Below are 18013 nucleotides of genomic sequence, written 5' to 3'. Positions count from 1 at the left end.
ATGTGAGGACAGCCCTTAGCCAAAGGCTGCGTGAGGATGAGACAGAAGCTGGTTGGTTCTGACCCGACCCTGCAAATCCTCTCCTCCACTTTGGGCTTGCCTGTTTCAACTTACCTGATGCTTTTCCGTAACAAAGCCCATAAGCACAGGCCCTGCCTCGGCCTCAGGCATGGGCTGCTTTTTTCTCTACTTAGTTGCTTTGTTTCAGTTAAGGTGTTCCCAGAAGCAAAGCCTCATCTGGCAAATAGTCTTCAATGAATGTATCATAATGGTCACCAGCTAAGCATCTGCTCCCTCAGACTTTGTTTCACCATATGCCCCACCTGGGAGCACAGACCCCATCCACGTTGTGTCCCCCCACATCAGACTTGCCAAATGTGTGTCCCAGGAGCCCAGAAGACTTGATATGATTTTTTTAAATAACAGTTTTGTTCGTACGCTGCTTTTTGCATCTGTTTCCCATATGTCCTTGCTGCATTTTCAGAAGTTCACTTTGCAGCACCCCTTCCTGTGTTCCTGTCCAAGGACTCACTCCACTTTTCATACCACGTTTTCTAAAAGCTTACAAATCCTAGCATTAAGCAGGGTATCCCACTGTCCTTATCCCAAAATCCACATATGAGCAGACAGGCAAAAGCCATGAGACATACACCATGTACTGTGGAGGGCTTAGGGGCAGGTTTCACATGTGGAAGGCAGCAAAGAAATACCACAGCTGGCTGGCCCAGCAATTGTTATCTCAGCACAGCCCCACTGCTAGTCATATGAGGTATCACCAGCACAGGAATTGCACTTGAACTGCTCTTGTAACAAAGAGTGGCCAAGGGCACAAGCCTTTTCCTATCAATGCACAGGACAGTTATTTTCCATAGTAAACTACAGGTGATATCCTAGCTAATGTGATTAAAGCTAGCTCAGATCTACTTCATCGTGCTACAATCATGCCAAGCTTGCAATGGAAATGTGGCTACAGACAGTTCCGCCAGCGAATCATTATCATGTTGCTTTCACATGTTTTATTACAGAGATGAGATTTATTGCCAGATTTGCAAACAACTCAGTGAAAACAGCAACAGGAGCAGCTATGCTCGAGGCTGGATCCTTCTGTCACTTTGCCTTGGTTGCTTTCCTCCTTCAGACACATTTGTGAAGGTACATTGCTCACCTTTCCTATAGCAGCTTAAAGGCTTCAGCTGCTCTGGTTTCTTATTTATTTTACTATTTTGATACAAATAGCCACATCAACTATTTGGCTGTCATAGCAACTGGTGCTGTGATTTTAGCAGAAACTATCTCATCTCATATGCTTAACTGAGAATTTAAAGAAGTGGCTGCTGTACTGATGTTTACTTCTTTCTCATGATATGGCATACGAGTCAGATTCTGTTGTTGATCACAGCCCTCATTTTACTTCTTCAATTGTGAAAGATCTGGCAAACTTTATCCTCTGCAGTCCTGCTTTTCCAGCACTCTAAACCTATCTCCAGTTACAATCCTAGTGATTAAGTATACTTTGAAGTCCAATGCATGCAGTAAAACAAAGAAAAAAAATCACCCTACATCTCCAAAGCTTATAAAATCCAGTGGAGACTTGGGCTTTCCTACCTTTTTTTTTCTAGATACATTAATTTCTAAATGTAGGTAGATGATAAATCCTCTTCACCACAAAAAAAACAAACTATGGCTCCAGCTTGACATCAGGCCTTCTCCTAGGTCTTAAAGGCATACAGAATCCATAAAAGTCTCCAGATCTTTAGTCCTGCTTTACTGATACCCTAAATCAAATGATTAATCATAAATACCGCCAAGTGGCTACTACTTGAACCAAACTAGACATAAGCCATAGACATATTTTGACACCAGTCTTTATCCAAATCTGTGAATGATGCAAAATTCATGAAAGACTTGACTTCCTTTAGTTCTCTTTTCCTAAATCCTTGCCCTATCCCTAGTCATACTCCTAATCATGAAAATAACCAGGTGACCCAAACTCACCCTAAATACAAATCAAGCATGTAAATACAAGTCCATGCTTATACCATGTCATCTAAGATATCTGAGCCCATACAACCCCTGCAAAGCTCTATTTCTCTAATCCTTCTCTTCCAAAGTCCAATTTTAATCTTTATGTCAACCATCAGTATTGCCAGAGAGCTTAATAAAACTGAAAGTAACCATAATCTGCAGCCCTGACCTGCAGCTGGCCCCCTTCCTCGCTCTCTGGTTCATACAAAGTGTCACAAGATGCAGGTTCTTCCACTGGAAGCACTAACCCTACCCTTACCCTTGCTCCTAACCTAATTCCAGGCATAAACATTCTCAACTGTCTATTATTTACAGTAGAGTTAAAAATAAGGAATAGACCTGTACTGACACAAATCATCCTCTTCAGTCTAAAAACTTTGCAGAATGCAGGAAAACTTGGTGTCTCAAACCTTCCTTTTCCAAAACACTGATCCTAACCCTAATCTTTAAAACTTCCTGGCAAACTGTAACTAAGCATAGCCAATATTCTACTCTAGTCTATCAGCTGGAAAAGGTTGCTAGTGTTTAATGAGCATTAGTGTTTCTTAACTCTCTCCTGTGTTCTGTGTCTAGTACCTGATGAATTTCATCCATAACGGGCCCACAGGCTATGCACCGTATTGTGCTGAACGTCTGAGACGTACCTATGCCAACGGAGCACGGACTGAACCTCCTAGCTGGCTGGAACTTCAGGTGGCAATTCCCTCATTACTTAATTGTATTGATCCATGTCGGTTCATGCTGGATTGCATTTCCTAACCTGTGTGGACAGATCTTCCTAAGTCTAATAATGGAAATCAATTGCACAAGGGGATTGAAGACAAGCTGCCTTAGTCTGGATAGCTTCTTAGATTTGCCTCTTCTCTGAATATTCAGTCAAGCCAAATGCAACAGAGGATGTAAATTAAAAGCTGCAGCACCTGATATGCAGCGTGATGCCTGCATCCGCCCAGGAGCCACAGGCCAGAACCATCTCATGAGGGAAGCTCTTAACATTATCCTTGGAAAGGACTGAGCAGGGCTCAAGCTCTTAAAATGAGTGGGATTTGTCTGTATGGTAGGGCTACATCACCCTCCTCCTTCCTTTCAATGTCAGCCTAATAATTACACACACATCCCGTCCCATAAGTGGAGACCTCAGTTTGATTCCTTCCTGAGCTTGAGTGACCCCATCACCTAACACCTACCTTCCTAGGCAAAATGCTTACTGCAGGCCACCTCTCTGCTGCTGCATCTTAGACTGTGCCCAAAAGCCATTAGGCCTCTGAGCTGTAGTGAGGAGGGAATTTGATTCCTGTGCTGCTCCAGGGACGTCATTTGTACTTAACCCTCACCATGCACTGAAGAAACCATGTGGGCTTTGGAGATTCTCTTAATGATTGTTGACTAGGGCATACAATGTTTGAGGCTCTTAAATCTAAATACCTTCTTCATTCTCCACAGAAAAGCAAGTTTTTGCTCATAATTTGTATCTCTCGTTTAACTCTGACTTGCAGGCAACAAAGCAGAAGAAACCCATTATGTTTAATGTCACTCTGATGAATGGCCAAAGCATCACTGTCCCTGCAGACTCTGCTTCCATTGCCAAAGAGATCTGTCAGTTCATAGCAGATAAAACCAAGCTGAAGGATGTGTTTGGTTTTTCACTCTACATTGCTGTGTTTGACAAGGTAAAGTGTAGAAAATCAGAATGAAATTTGCCAGCTCTCTCTGTGGTTTCTGCTGTCCGCCCAGCCTGTCTGAGGACTCCCTCCGACCTCTGTTCTAGAAGCCCCCCCAATCCCAGTCCTACGCTAGAACCAAATCAGTTCTCCTAACTGAGTCTCAGGACCTGATAATCCTATTTTGCCTTTCTGCTGACTGGCCAATCGGCGTTTCCTGCTGCAGGCTTGGAAGGTTTCCTTTGCCAGGTCACGCAGTTGACTCATGTCCCTGCTCTCACAGAGGGACAGGGCAGCACTGTGATCGCCCTGCTGTTCTGTGGCCCATGCATTGAATGCTAAGGTCTGCATCAGGGCTGCTGCTGTTGGCTCACATGCTGGCATTTTAGCCTCTTCTTTCCTCTTGTTCCTGTATGGTAATGGTGCAGAACAGACAAACACAGTGGCATGACATCTTGGTGCTCACAGTTAGGCACTAAGTGCAAAGAAATTAATTCAGAGCTAGCACTATTGCGTAGACTACAGCAACACTTGCCTGTGTAGTTAAGGGGACATATAGGTAATAAGCAGAAGTACAAGGAGATAGACAAAACACTGCAAACCAGGGCTGCCTCACTCTTCTCCCTTACCTCCTAACTTATTTTTCCCAGTACCATCCCTGTGCATAAAAATATACACAATGACCAAAGTATAACTGTATATGCTCACCTTTTCACTGTTTTTTTGCTGTCAGGAGATCAGGAGCTTTGGGTTTGTTGCCCTCACTCAGATCCCAAGCAGGCATGCCAGTAAATGCACTGTCCATTTATTCTAGGTCTGGTCGCTGGGTGGGGGACGGGATCATGTCCTGGACGCCATCTCTCAGTGTGAGCAGCTAGTGAAGGAGCGGGGCATCCATGAACGTAACGCACCATGGCGGCTCTACTTCCGGAAGGAAATCTTTACCCCCTGGCACAACTGCCAAGAGGATCCCTTCAGCACTGATCTCATTTACCACCAAATTATTCGCGGTATCCGGTTTGGAGAGTACCGTTGTGAGAAGGTGGGTTTCCTTATTCATCCTCATAAAGAAACAAAGCAATATAAAGGTTTCCAGCATGGAGAAGCAGGAAGAGAGGTGAAGTTTCCTGTGGGTCTGAACCACTCTTGCCTTCTAATGGACAATTCCTGTCCAGATAACTGTGTCAGCTGCCACACTGGCAGTTGGAATACATTTCTTTCTGAACTTTCAGTTCCTGTGGCAGCTGGAGGCATGTCCAAAGGGGCCCTTTGTGTCCTTTTTTAATATCCTTGCTATTATTCTCCTTAACACTATGATTATTTGAAGTTCATCTCTCCTTATCCTGGAATGCTGTCTAGGGTTATCCAGACAAAAACAGAGAAACCCCAGTTCTTAAACTGCCTTCAAGGTTGAACAAGGCTAGGTGGACTTTGCGACGTCTTTCTAGGACTCTTTTAACAGATCGATTGTTTCAGGAGGATGATTTGGTGGAGATAGGCGCAAAATATTGTTACATCCAGTTTGGAGATTCCATCCACAATGAGCTTGTGCAAAAAGTGCTCCACGACTGCATCCCAGCGAAGCAGCTAAAGTCTAAGCCCCTGGAAAAGTGGGTGAGCCTTATAACCTACGCACATGCTAAGGTAAGAGTCTTGTTTGGCACTGCTGGGTAACAACTCTTGAGCGCCAACTTCTGCCTCATTTCTGACTAGTCTGCTGAGGGAAGAAGGAAAAACATCTCAGTTTATCTATTGCAAACAGTCAGGAGTGGGAGAGAGGGACTCTCTTCACTCACTCTTCCACATATGGCTCAACAGGGGGCAGAAGGAGGAGAGAATAAATCTCTGAAGAGAGTGTCTTTTAAGGCTCTCTCTCAACCTCCTATCTGACAACTGAGTCAGGATGGGGGTGGAATGGAATATCATTTTCAATCTGGATATGGGTTATTCTCATGGCACCCAAAGTGCATTAAACAAACAGACCAGTCACTGGGAATTTGAGGGGAATCTGAAGTTCACATGCCTGCTGGCAGCCTTAGCTGCATGTGGCTTGGGACCCTGGAGACTGTTCTTCACTTGACTTTCTGCAGGTGCACTTGATGTCAGTGACAGCAGAGGGCTATTGGGACCCTCTGGGATCAGGTCTGCTCTTTATTATCTGCAGATACAATGTTTTGCAGATCATGCAAAATAAGATTTTGCTGAGGAAATCTTCGATATCTTTTTATATTGCAGGCCCCATACACACAGGACCGTCTTTCCCGTCAGACTGTGAAGGAACAACTTGTGGATTTTGGTCGTTTTCAGTGGCCTTTGCTTTTTTCTAGATTCTTTGAAGTCACAAAGTTTTCAGGTAATGTCTGGAGCCTGGGAGTAGAGGACAGATATAAGATAACATAGAAATGATAGGGGAGGACTTGTATAGCATTAGTAAGGAGTTATTCCTGCATCTTCAGGTCCCAGCTTGCCCAAGAACCACTTTATAGTTGCCATTAATTGGAAAGGTATCTGCTTCTTGGATGAGTCCGAAAAGCGGCTTCTTGAGCTGACCTTCCCGGAGATAACTGGCATCCACACCAACAGGTGAGTGTCACAAAGAGACAAGATCTGATGAAGGCAGCTCTGCCCATATTCAGAATGGGGTTTCCACGTAGGAGGGAGGTAAACTTTCTCTGCCTTTCCTCTAGGGGATTTGATTTGAGTCTGGAAAGGTAGTTTAGCCTGGATCTGGGAAACAGAAGGACAAGTTTTGAGCAGCTTGTAAAGGAAGTACTGAAATGGCTGGATCTACCCAGTCAGTCAAAGGAAGGATGATCCTGCTCAGTCTGAAAGGTGTAAGGAAGCACAGACAAGAGTCAGGATAAGAATGGCCAAAAAAACTAACATAGTTAAGCCATCGTTAGTTATATGTGCTGGGAGTTTGTGTGCTTCTCAGGTGTGGTGGAGCTGAACAGGATTGCTATGGGAAAGAGGGTCACCATTGGCTTGGTCAGGGCACACATCCTTGCATCACATCACTCAGGACATAGGGCCTTCCATAAAGGAAAAATACGTTTCTGTGAAGAGAGTCACAGATTGAATTAGTTGCCTTATTACTCCAATGGAAGGATGCTCTTTTGTCTAGAATGAGGTACTTCTGTACAAAAACAAGGGGAAATGGAGTCCAGAGTGCATCTGAATCACTTCAGTCTTCTCACGTACCTACTCATGAGAACACAAATTAGGAGCTCCTTCTCAGGGAGCTGTCTACAAGGAGGTGTAGATGCCTTGGCTGTGATTGCAGATAGCTCTGTAAGTTTTTCAGATGCTCTGGTAACAAACTGTTCAATAATAAACAGGGCAGTGAAGTCATTTGGACAGAGCTGCACTCTCATCACACTTCGTGGCGAGGAGTTTGTCTTGACATCTGTCAACAGCATCGTCATTGCTGAACTGGTGGTCATGTTCCTGGAAGGACTGAAGAAAAGATCACGATTTGCTGTGGCAATGCAAGAGAAAAAAACCCAAGGTATGTCTGTTAACATTGCTACAGTGCTGGGAGAAATCTTGTGAGAATGCATAGCACTTGTTTGAAAGAGCTCAGAGAGGAGCAGAAGGACCCCATGCAAGAGAGACTTTGCTCCAGGAGGAATGCATGCGGATCAGCACAGCAATATAGAGCAGAAGGCAATGTGATTCAAGAGCCTTGCATACAAATTAGCCTTCCTTCCCCCTTCTACTGCTTTGGATATTGTAGGATATTGTATTTAGATATTGCACTTTCCAAGAACTCAGCCTGCTCGTAGTAGGAAGTTGGAGTGGGCTGCCTGGAAACATTTTCCAGAAGAGTTTCACAGAGGTAGTAGGCTGGAGGTTTCTGTGGAATACAGTTGCCTGGAGCAGCAAGGAAGTAATTATGATGTAAATATTAATTCTACCTACTTATCACTAGCAATGAGTTAATTTCCATGCATTGCAGCCAGTCCTACCCACAAATTCTGCCTCCATTTGAATCAAATGGAGTTTTGCCATTGTCTTCAGTGGAATAAAATCAGGCTGGTAGAGCAAATTTCAGTGATTTCCCTGAAGTGTTACTGAGTGATAAGGCATATTTACACAAAACACTTTCTATTGCTAATTGAATTCAGGCCTTGAAAACACCATTCCCTTGTCATTCATATTGAAATCCCTTTCCGTTTTCTTGGATTGTCAAGCCTGAACAGTATTTCCTTATTCTGTTTCCAGAAGACCCCGCCATCCTGCCCTTCAAGAAGGGAGACTTGCTAATCCTCACCGAGGACAAAAGGCTGGATGCAGACTCTGAATGGATCAATGCCCAGAATGAAAGGACAGGCAAAACAGGGAATGTGTCTTTAGAAGAGATCTACATCATTCCTTCCCTCACAAAACCATCTAGTCAACTGCTGGTAAGAAAAGCTTAGCACTCCTTTTGAAGAGGCTGGAAGATAAATGGTGTAACAGTGTTAAATATGATTACATTCATAACTGGAAGATAATTGTTCCTCCAAAATTAGGCAAGTTCTGTACCTCCGATTTTATTCTGTCTTGTCTGAAAATGAAACTAAATCTAGCCCAGACTCTAAGGATAAGACTGCAGTTGCACAAAAGCAATGACTTTCTAAATAGTGGTCCATTCACCATTAGGAAGTTCAGTGCTTGGAATCGGTAGTAATTAATGGAAAAAGGTGTGCAGTTGAATTTTCCTGAATTCACACTGGGTTGAGTGGTGATCATACATTAAGAGACAAGGGAAGCTCTGAATATAGTGGTTTGCTTTAAAGGAACATGCTTCTCGAGGAAGCCAACACAAGATTTCCCACTGATCATTTTGCCAGCAATTAATTGTCTTTGGTTTTGAAGACTCAGTATATTGGATACTTTGCTAACAGGTAAAAAAATGAGAAAGTGGGGAAAAATCACACTAGTGGTAATCAATCAGGTGCATTTTTCATGAGTGTTGTGCTCTGGATAATCACACACACTTTGATGGTCACTGTTATTGGGTCTATGTAAATTGCTTTCTTGAGTGTTCTACTCTCAAGTCTTTCTTCTCCTGCTGTTTTCTTGAGTCTCTGAAAATGCTTAGGGGATGTTATGTCTCTTGCAGCACAGAGCACTCAAGCCTGGTATACACCATCTGTCTGTGCTCACTGAGTAACACTTCAGAGTCTTGGGTCAGCGTGACCTCTCTCTGTGGCTGTGTCCTTCCAGAGTTTGCTGACGATGTCTCCAGACCAGAGGAGGACAGCTTCCCAGAACTCGCACATGGAGGAGCCTGGTGAAGAGGATGTCAGAGTGAAGCCTTACACTCTAGAGGAGTTCTCTTATGAACACTTCAGGTGAAGTTTCCTGTGCCGGATGAAACTGCTCTCTGTGCAGTATCTCCCCTAGGAATGTCTCTAGTTGTTCTCCAGCAATCCTTAAAGCATAGGATATAACTGCATCTCCCATTTTTGACTGAGTTTCTTCCCTTTGTTCCCTGTCATGAAGCGTGACATTAGGCCTGCAGAGATTCTGGTGCGTAGTCTGTTTGTATCTTTCTTTTTCTGGCAGAAATGCAAAGGGAGGAGTGGGAGAACCTACTCTGGAATTTGTTCTTTTCCTTTCAGTAGGCCCTATGCTTAATTCTCACCTCTCTCCAGCACTTACCATCCAGCTAAGGCATGCAAAATCTCAGGCCTTGGAAAATAGAGGGGAATTTAGTCTTCTAAATCCTCTCTCCTTCTTGAAAGCCTTCTCCCTTCTGAATCTAAAAGAAACTACATTTCCCTGTTCTTGCTGACCTGCATACTCAAAGGATATATGAGATCAACATCTTGGGGAAGAGCATGCCCAGAAATAAGTCTTTGTGATAATGACTTCCTGTGTTCATAGCAGTACTGATCCAGTGCATTTGTATTGCCTGCATTTGTCTTCATTCAGGACTCCTGAGAAGGAATCCATTAGCAAGGCTGTTCTCCAGAAATCCCGTGGGCGCAGTCAGCTGTGGGCACACTCCAAGGAGCCCTTGAAACAACCCTTGCTGAAGACAGCATGCACAGACCCTGATCTTCGGGACCTGGCTTGTCAGGCCTTCATTGATATCCTTTCACTCTTCTCTTTGGGCCTGAGAACTCTCAAGGAAGGGAAGAGCTGCCCCCACTAAACTCGCCTCCATTGGAATAATATCACATCCTCTTTAAAGGGGTACATCTACATCAAAGGGGGTATAGGCTCTGCAAGACAAGGGTTAGCTTAGCCTTGTTTCCCTTGTCTAGAGAGAAAAGGTTCCCATTCTGCCCCAATGCCCCACAGCCTGTGAGAGCCCGTTTAACTGAGAATGTGACTGGGAGTGAGTGGGGTTTACTGTGTGTGCTCAGAGCAAGCAGTTAACACCGTACAAGTCATAGCCAAGCAGTGACTGCTGTACAGGGAAGGAGAGGGGGCAGGGAATAGGTTCAGTCCTTCCTCCCTGGATTTCCCCAGACCTGAACAGAGTCCCTTATCATGTTAGGATCCAAGTGGTGCTTCCTATTTACTTCCCAAAATTACCTGCCTGTCCTTGACAGCACGTTCACCCATCATGAAATTCATGGGGGATTACCCCTCGAAACAGGCACGCTCCTCTGTCGAGCTCACCGACCAGATATTTGTGGCAGCCATCCAGGAGGAGGTTCTGCGGGATGAGATTTACTGTCAGATCATGAAGCAGCTGACTGAGAACAGAAACAGGTACTTGCCTGGATGTACGTGCCCTGCTTTTGCAGCTCACTAGATGGCAGGTGGTGTTCTCTGGTCCCTGCTACGTGTGTGAGATGGGGCAGGGAGGAAGGGTGGGTAAATGTTGGAGTGAGACCTTCCCTTCCCCTTTTCCCCAGGCACTGCTGTGGGGCTCAGTGCAATGCTCTGCAGAGCACTGCTAGGCCACAGAGCGGGACCACTACTCCTCCAGAAAACATGGCACTGCAGAGTTCTTGGACACTTTCTGTGACCACTCTTCCTGGCCCTCTATTTGTTTTAAGGTCCCCAATGACAGTATTGTCCTCCTACGAGCATGTAGTTGGCACTAAATCTTTTACCACCAGTGAATCTTCTGAGTAGTTTTATTGATTAGCTTGCATGACTGGCTTGCAGGACCGATGGTTTACACAAGCCCCCACTCATGGATGAGTGTCTGAAACAGGCTGGTGCCTTGCTTCCCCACCTATAAAATGGATAAGTTGACCTACTTCCTAGGGAATTGGATTGCAATAAAAGCTTGAAATACTAATAAAACAATTCAGTTTGTTAATGGAGTTAACAATTCCATTTGTTAAGGAAATGGTTTGTCAATTCCTAGCTGTACAGTGTCACTGCACAAGTTAGAAAAGGAGCTTCCATTTGTTCATTTTCTTTCTTGCTGTTTCTCAAAGGCTATTAAACTTTGTGGAACTTTTACCACTAGTGTAACTATTAAATGTTAAATTTTCTTGTGTGCAGTAAATCTTACAGGCTGTTTAATGCATGGTCTGTAACCATGGTGCCAGTACCATTCCTGCTGTATTCTTACCAATTTAGTCCTGTGGATCATTCACTGTTTTGAGCAAGATCACTGATGTGGAAAAAACAATGCTTGAAAGCTGGTATTTCCATATATTTTCATTAGAACAGCCAGAAGAATGAATCTTTCATCCTTCCCAGGCTGCTGCCCTGTGGACCATGTCCTGCTCTCACGCAGGCACAAACATCACAGATCTATTGAGTATAAATGGGATTAAAACAGTGTTTCATGGTCCGCACAATCAGAAAAGTAAATGGGGAAAAAGCCAGCATCTCCTTATTCAGCAGAGTCCTGGTGCCCATTCAGAGGCAGGCCTGCTGGCTTTCCTAACCAAAACCCGTTCACTGCACTTTGCATTTCGGAGCAATCCCAGGGACGCTGCTGGACCGTGTTCTGCTCCTGGCTTTGCTGGCAGAATGATGGACCTCCTCCCAGGTGCAGAGCCTTTCTTACTGGTGTGAGAGAGACACCAAAACTTTGAGTGAGTTTTGCAGAGTTTGCAGGCCCGGTTGCTGGAGGAACTGCCCTTCTACCTGATAATAGGACAAACTTGATCTGGAGTTTGTAAGAGGTGTAACTACCTCAATACACGGTGCCATCTACCTGGTCATTTTTCAGAGCAGAAGCATGCGTAAGGGCAAATAAATCACAAGCAAAGTGCTTGTGTTCTGAGAAAGCCATCTGGTCACAGAGGGGAGGTGAATCCAAACAACCGATAAAACACAATCCAAATAAATGTGAGCTTGAACCAGTGAACTGACAGTGGTTTACAAAGAGGACAGCATCAGGAACACTGCTGCCAAGATGATAAACTGGAGCTTATATTTATTCATGAGATTTGCAACTGTCATGAATATTCATCAGCCAGTATTTAGAATTATCTTTGTGTGTGAGCTGTGGTCATTGCACAGAAAATGCCTGTCAGCTCCTGTGTGAAGGCTCTGCTGATTTGCTGCTTGCTGCTGAATGGCACAATGTCCCATGATGGGTGTGTGTTTTTTCTTCCCTGTAGCTGTTGTGTGGTCAAAGGGAGAATTATATGTAGCTGTAGCATGACCGTTTTCTTTGTATTCACAGGTACAGCGTAAACAAGGGCTGGCAGCTACTTTGGCTCTGCACTGGCCTGTTCCCACCCAGCAAGTCACTGCTGAAACATGCCCAGAAGTTCATGGAGACACGTCAGAAAGAGACCTTGGCCCTGGATTGCAGTCGGAGGATTCAAAGGGTGATGAGGTAAACACTCTTGGATATAGCCAGCCCAACATGTTCAGAAACCATGAATCTGGTGCCAAAAAAATCACATGGGATGAAATACTGAGACAATTTCCTTTCTCTGTTTACATCTTTTTCTTTTAAATGATCATTTTTTAAAGTTCTCTTATGGACTTTGAACCACTAGGAAATGTCTGCCACAATTTCACTCTTTTCTTCCACAGAGTTAGCAACATTTAGATAGGCTGAGCATCACACATAATCACTTGACTCCCACAGCTGAGTATTTCAAACACACTGAAAGGCATGAAGCTTGAAATGAAAGCATAAGTTGTCAGTGATGAGGTCCTGTCTTGACTTTCCTTTGGTGAGACAGCTTAGTCTCATCCTCTTCACATATACCTGAGGATTAGTCTTGATTTTGTTGAATCTCCGTAGCAAACAGAGCTGCACATTTGCAGCTAAAAATACCAGGTTTCGCTCATTGTGGAGTGGCATCACTGATGTCACTGAAGATTGCACAGTGCTGATGTGGCTCTGTTGGGTTTCTGGGTAGTAAAGCAGATCCATGCTGGGAAGAGAGGAGCAACACAGCTGATTCCTACTCATTGAAGAAACACGAATGAACAAAGCCGTGAGACTTACCTGGCTGTTCACACCTGGGCACCTCACAATGAGCTAGTCATTACCCTTGTTCTGCCCTCAAGTAACTGTCCTGCTGAGGGTTGACGCAGTGGGTCATCCAGCCTACAGTGCTTCCTGAGCTCCGTGTGATGGGTGCACGTTGACGTAACACAAGGATAGTCAATTCTATGATGCAGTTATGCTGCTGGGAGTGTCGCTGGAAGTGGAAACCATTTTGCATGCCTGCATGTGTGAGTGCTAACCCATAGGTGGTAGAAAGCCAAAAGAATTGAAAGAGAAGTCCAGTAACACGAACTGGGAGGAATCTGCTGATTTACTTATTAGTGTAATGAGCATGATATAACCAGAGAGAATGGAAGGGCTACCTGAGTTTCAGTAAGGATTGAGTGAAATGCAGGGTACTTCCCTAGATTCCTCCAGGTAACTGGAATTTCCTGACTTATCACTTGAACCAGTGCCCTGGTGCCAAGGTTAAGCCCAGCCTTTTCCCTTTTGCTGCTGCTGTGAGTTACTCAGACTCTCTAGATGCAGCCCAGCACAGCCCTGACTGCCACTGATCTGCTCAGCAACAGGGCTGCCCAATGGTTTCTTCCTCCAGCTCCTTCATCCTCTTCCTTCTCTTAGGCTGGGCCACATGTTTGGTCTCCGAGCCCTATAGGCCAGGCTCGAGGGGAATGCTAATGCAGCGGCTGTCCCCCTCGCAGTGGGTGGGTTTCAGCACTGCTAGGGAAATGTCACTGCACACTGAATTTGTCTTTGAAGTGCCTAAAAGATACATGATGAAGAATGCTAGTCATTGCTCTTTCTGTGGAGAAGACAGAAATTTTCCTGCTTCCTTATATCATGTGCTGCTTATGCTCTAAGTCCTGTTTAGCCATACAGACCCTCTTTAGAGCAGGGAAACAGGGAGGGAAAAGCAACATGGACTATTTGGGTTCTTTTGGTTTTTTTTTTTAATGATATCTCTCTGCTAAAGTATCTCAAATCTGGAGCTTGGGGGAGGGGAAGAAGAGCAAAGAGGACAAAATGTTGTTTTACTAGAAGAATTTCTTTTCCTAAGACTAAACCTGCACCCGCTTTTAGCCTTTCTCTCTATAAGTAACCAGCTCTCCTTGGAAAGGGGAGAGCAGCCAGCTCAAAGGACTGACCTACATTACACAAACCGGGCCCCTGGGCACATCCTTTCCCCTACAAACAGCTTTACTGCTTCATCCCCAGACTCCCGGGCAGGGAACCAGAGAGCATCCTGGGGGTGCTAAGAAGGTCCTGCTTTGACAATGACTTCCCAGCTGAGGCTGCAAGGAGAGGTGGCCCTGTGCCTCCAGGCAAGCTCCTGTGTTTCCTTTGCCTCCTACGGCCTCCCTCTGCTGCTAGTCCAGGAACAGATGACTGAGTAGGGCAGGTCCACACTCCATACAGTGCCTGGACAGTACTAGAGCACATGCTGTTCAGTTGGCTTTACAGTCAGATTTCCTTCTCCAAATGGAACCACTATTTTATTTAATGGAAAGAAATCAGTTTTGAAACCCACACAACTAAAACTGGATGCCAGGCTAAGCTCTCTCCTGAGGTGCACAGGAGAAGCTATTTTGGCCACCCTAGACAGGTCCAGTGTGAGAGAGGAGACTGGCTTACAAGCTGTAGTGTGTAAAATATACACATCCCAGTACAAAAGAGAAATGTACTTACTGGAGTGAGTCCAGCAAAGGAACTGAGGGACTGGAGCATCTCTCATACAAGGAGAGGCTGAAAGGGCTGGGACTGTTTAGCCTGGAGAAGAGCAGGCTCAGGAGGATCTTACCAATGTTTATAAATACCTGATGGGAGAGTGTAAAAAAGATGAAGCCAGACTCTTCGCAGTGGTGCACAGTGGCAAGACAAGAAGAAATGGGCACAAATTGAAACACAGGAAGAAGACAGAAATAAATTAGAAATTTCTGAATACAAAAACACCTTTTCACTGCGAGGTTGCTTGAACACTGGAACAGGTTGCCCAAAGAGGTTGTGGAATCTCCATCCTTGGAGATGTTCAGAACCTGACTGGACACTGTCTGGGGCAGCCTGCTCTAGCTGACCCTGCTTGAGCAGGCAGTTGGACCAGACGATCTCCAGAGGTCCCAGCCAACCCCAACTATTCTGTGATTCTGTGACACCTGCCAACAGCCACAGTGGCCCTATACCACTTAGAATGGGAAAATATGAGCCTCAGAAGAAAATGTACTAAATTTGTCCTGACTTTAACCACATTGAGGTTTTTGTATGACTCGGACTCCAGATCCAGTTCCTTTGCTTTTACAGGGCAGCTCTACTCCAAGATGTACTTTGTGGAACTGGCATTATGCAGCTTCTGCATCTCATGACTCAGTGATTCCATGCCAGCTCTTACATAAAACTTAATACTTCTGGCAGCCTTTCCAAGCCTTTCTGGTACTTGTCTCCTCAGCTGTAATAGTCATTTTGTATCTGAATGCAAATCCCTTTGCTGATGCATGAACTAAAATAAAATGTAGTGTTCCTTGTGACCATTGTCTTCACACTTCAGTAACAGTAAGGAAAAATATTGCTGAATACATAGAAGGGGGTGACAGTACTGGTTAGGAAGATGCCTTATCCATGCAAACGTCTTGCAGAGTAGAACAGACTTTTAATAGGTGTGCTAATAAGACCCTCCATTTCTTGCTCTGTCAATACACTGAATTTGCATTAGGATAAAGGATTATAGCCCTCTCCAGGTCCCAATACTAGCATTTTGGATGGAATTTATCCTATTGTTCAGCTCCTCAAGGATTAAACAAACATCCGGCACTGACATATTTTGTGATGGTGGTGGCATTTTCCAGGAGTGGCTCCAGGAAGTGGGCACCTCATCCTGTGGAGGTTGATGCCATCTTGCAGAACAACACTAAGATCTCACACAAGATTTGCTTCCCCAATGAAACAGAGCAGGTGAGAACTTTTTTGTTTTCTCAGCCTTGACCTGCAATGTTCATGCAGGAGCATGTTTCAAGATAAACAGTATTCCCCTTTTTTCCTCTTTGCCACATAACAAGAGCCTTCTTATCTCATAGACATTTGATGTGGGAACAAACACCAAAATCCGGACTCTGTGTCAGAACATCGCTTCCAAATTGCAGCTGAGCTCATGGGAAGGTTTCAGCCTCTTTGTCAAGATTGCAGACAAGGTAACTCTTCTCAGCTACAGCAGGGTAGCCAAACTCTTTCTTCTTCTCATCTACTTTCCCAGACCACCTAAGCAACATAGCAGGTCATTGCTGCTTCTGTCTTACTGAGGGGATACAACTTAGACTAGAACTTTTAGCACCTGACACTTCATTTTGAGGAGTATCTCGAACACAGCATGGAGATCCAGAGTTTCCACCAGGAGACGTGGTACAACAAGCAGAGAAGACATGGGCCTTCCTGCAGCTGCTGAGATGGTAGTAAATCACGTTACATACTGCTGCATTCAGACCGTTTCCACTCTTAGGCCTTGCCCAGGTGACATGCTGCACATCTACAATACTCACTAGAATTAATGGCTGGCCAGCACCAGTCATTGCTCTCTGGTTTCTCAAGAGCTTGCCTTGCTTGAGCTGAAGCTTGGGCGAACTGCCTTGCTGAGAGGTCTCTTCTCTCTGGAACTGTTTGAGCTTTGTGATCAAGGCAAAAGAAGCAGCGAGTCCAAGCACAGGAAGTTTCTGATGTGCTGCATTCCTCAGGAAAGGAACCCTATGTCTGCCATTATTTATGATAAGGACATGGCTAGGAATAGAGTGGAATATTCAGCTTGACTTAAGTAAGTGTTGGAAAGAAATGTGAGCAAGTTGGAGGGAGAAAAAAAGCAACAGAAAATGGAATAAAAATCCCATGAAATGGAAACCACACGAGCCTTCCTCCTCCTATTTCTCCTGTTCTTTCCCTTTGTCTCTGTCTTTACTGCCATCATTTTGCTCTCTCACCATACACCGGGAAAGACAAGCCAGCCTGTTATTTGGGTATGTTGGCACATAATGATCTGCTGATGCCTCATCTCCCCTATTCATTGGTTGGCCTCTTCCAGGTGATCAGTCAGAACGAAGCAGACTACTTCTTTGACTCACTGAGGCAGATGACAGATTGGAGCAGGAAGAACAAACCAGGGAAAGATGGTAAGGAGGGTGTCATCATGACAAGAAGCTGCCTGAGATGCTGTGTTGAACTGGGGAAGCAACACATTTATCCAGTAGGATTTACTCCATCTCAGCAAGTGTGTGGCTAGGGGTCTATTATACCATTTTTATATTAACCATATAGGGTTACTGCCTGCACCAGCAGTAAGATCCAGTGACGTCATGCAGCCAGCCACTGGCTGTCAGAAACACCAGAACGTGTTTGTGTGGGGATCTCACCAGAAATTTTAGATTGGTACCAAAGATGTTTTGACCTGTTGCATCCAAAACACACAGCTGGATGCACACAAGTTACAGAGAGGTTAATGCTGTTTAGAGTCCAAGGCTTATGCATTGCCAGACCAGATACCAGCAAATACATGTAAGTAGGTTTTTGACACAGTGCCACTCCCATTCCTTGGGTCATTAGAAAACTGTCATCTAGATTAGAGCCCAAGTTGTATTGCTAAGGGAACATGCTGTTAGAGTAAAACCATTTAACTCCAATGACAGCAATTCTTTCCCATTCACCCCCATGTATAACTTTACATTTTAAAATCTACATTAACTCAAAACTTCACCCAAATTTCATACTCAATGATTGTGACCTTTGCTTATTTCAGAACTGCTGAGGTTCAACTACTTGAATTATCTAGGACTTTCTAGCTTCCTTTTTCTCCCCACAGCTGATGCAGCTGCTAGGAGCTCTGAAAATCACAGCACAAAGATGTGTGCACTAAATCACTATTAATTCCTCTAAGCAGAGCCATCAGAAAATGTACCAGCATCTGTATAACAGAATT

General features: G+C 44.6%; 1 protein-coding gene across 3 annotated transcripts in view; it reads left to right on the top strand.

Moving 5' to 3' along the window:
* The window catches only part of MYO7B (myosin VIIB), a 54263-nt gene that overhangs the window by 29875 nt on the left and 6375 nt on the right, over positions 1-18013 (top strand). For 2 of the 3 annotated variants that reach the window (XM_026109574.2, XM_064516986.1), the window contains exons 28-43: positions 1026-1152; positions 2599-2718; positions 3522-3695; positions 4501-4728; positions 5163-5330; positions 5922-6039; positions 6143-6269; positions 7025-7194; positions 7911-8092; positions 8898-9025; positions 9609-9766; positions 10244-10397; positions 12283-12438; positions 15903-16008; positions 16131-16244; positions 17123-17210. In XM_026109574.2, the coding sequence (XP_025965359.2) occupies positions 1026-1152; positions 2599-2718; positions 3522-3695; positions 4501-4728; positions 5163-5330; positions 5922-6039; positions 6143-6269; positions 7025-7194; positions 7911-8092; positions 8898-9025; positions 9609-9766; positions 10244-10397; positions 12283-12438; positions 15903-16008; positions 16131-16244; positions 17123-17210 (2318 nt within the window). The remainder of the gene's footprint in view (positions 1-1025; positions 1153-2598; positions 2719-3521; positions 3696-4500; positions 4729-5162; positions 5331-5921; positions 6040-6142; positions 6270-7024; positions 7195-7910; positions 8093-8897; positions 9026-9608; positions 9767-10243; positions 10398-12282; positions 12439-15902; positions 16009-16130; positions 16245-17122; positions 17211-18013) is intronic. The other variant, XM_026109575.2, reaches the window with a different exon arrangement.

The sequence above is a fragment of the Dromaius novaehollandiae genome, chromosome 9 (genome assembly GCF_036370855.1).
Source record: "Dromaius novaehollandiae isolate bDroNov1 chromosome 9, bDroNov1.hap1, whole genome shotgun sequence".
In the NCBI taxonomy this organism is placed as follows: domain Eukaryota; kingdom Metazoa; phylum Chordata; class Aves; order Casuariiformes; family Dromaiidae; genus Dromaius; species Dromaius novaehollandiae.
This window is presented reverse-complemented; position numbering and strand designations above follow the sequence as displayed.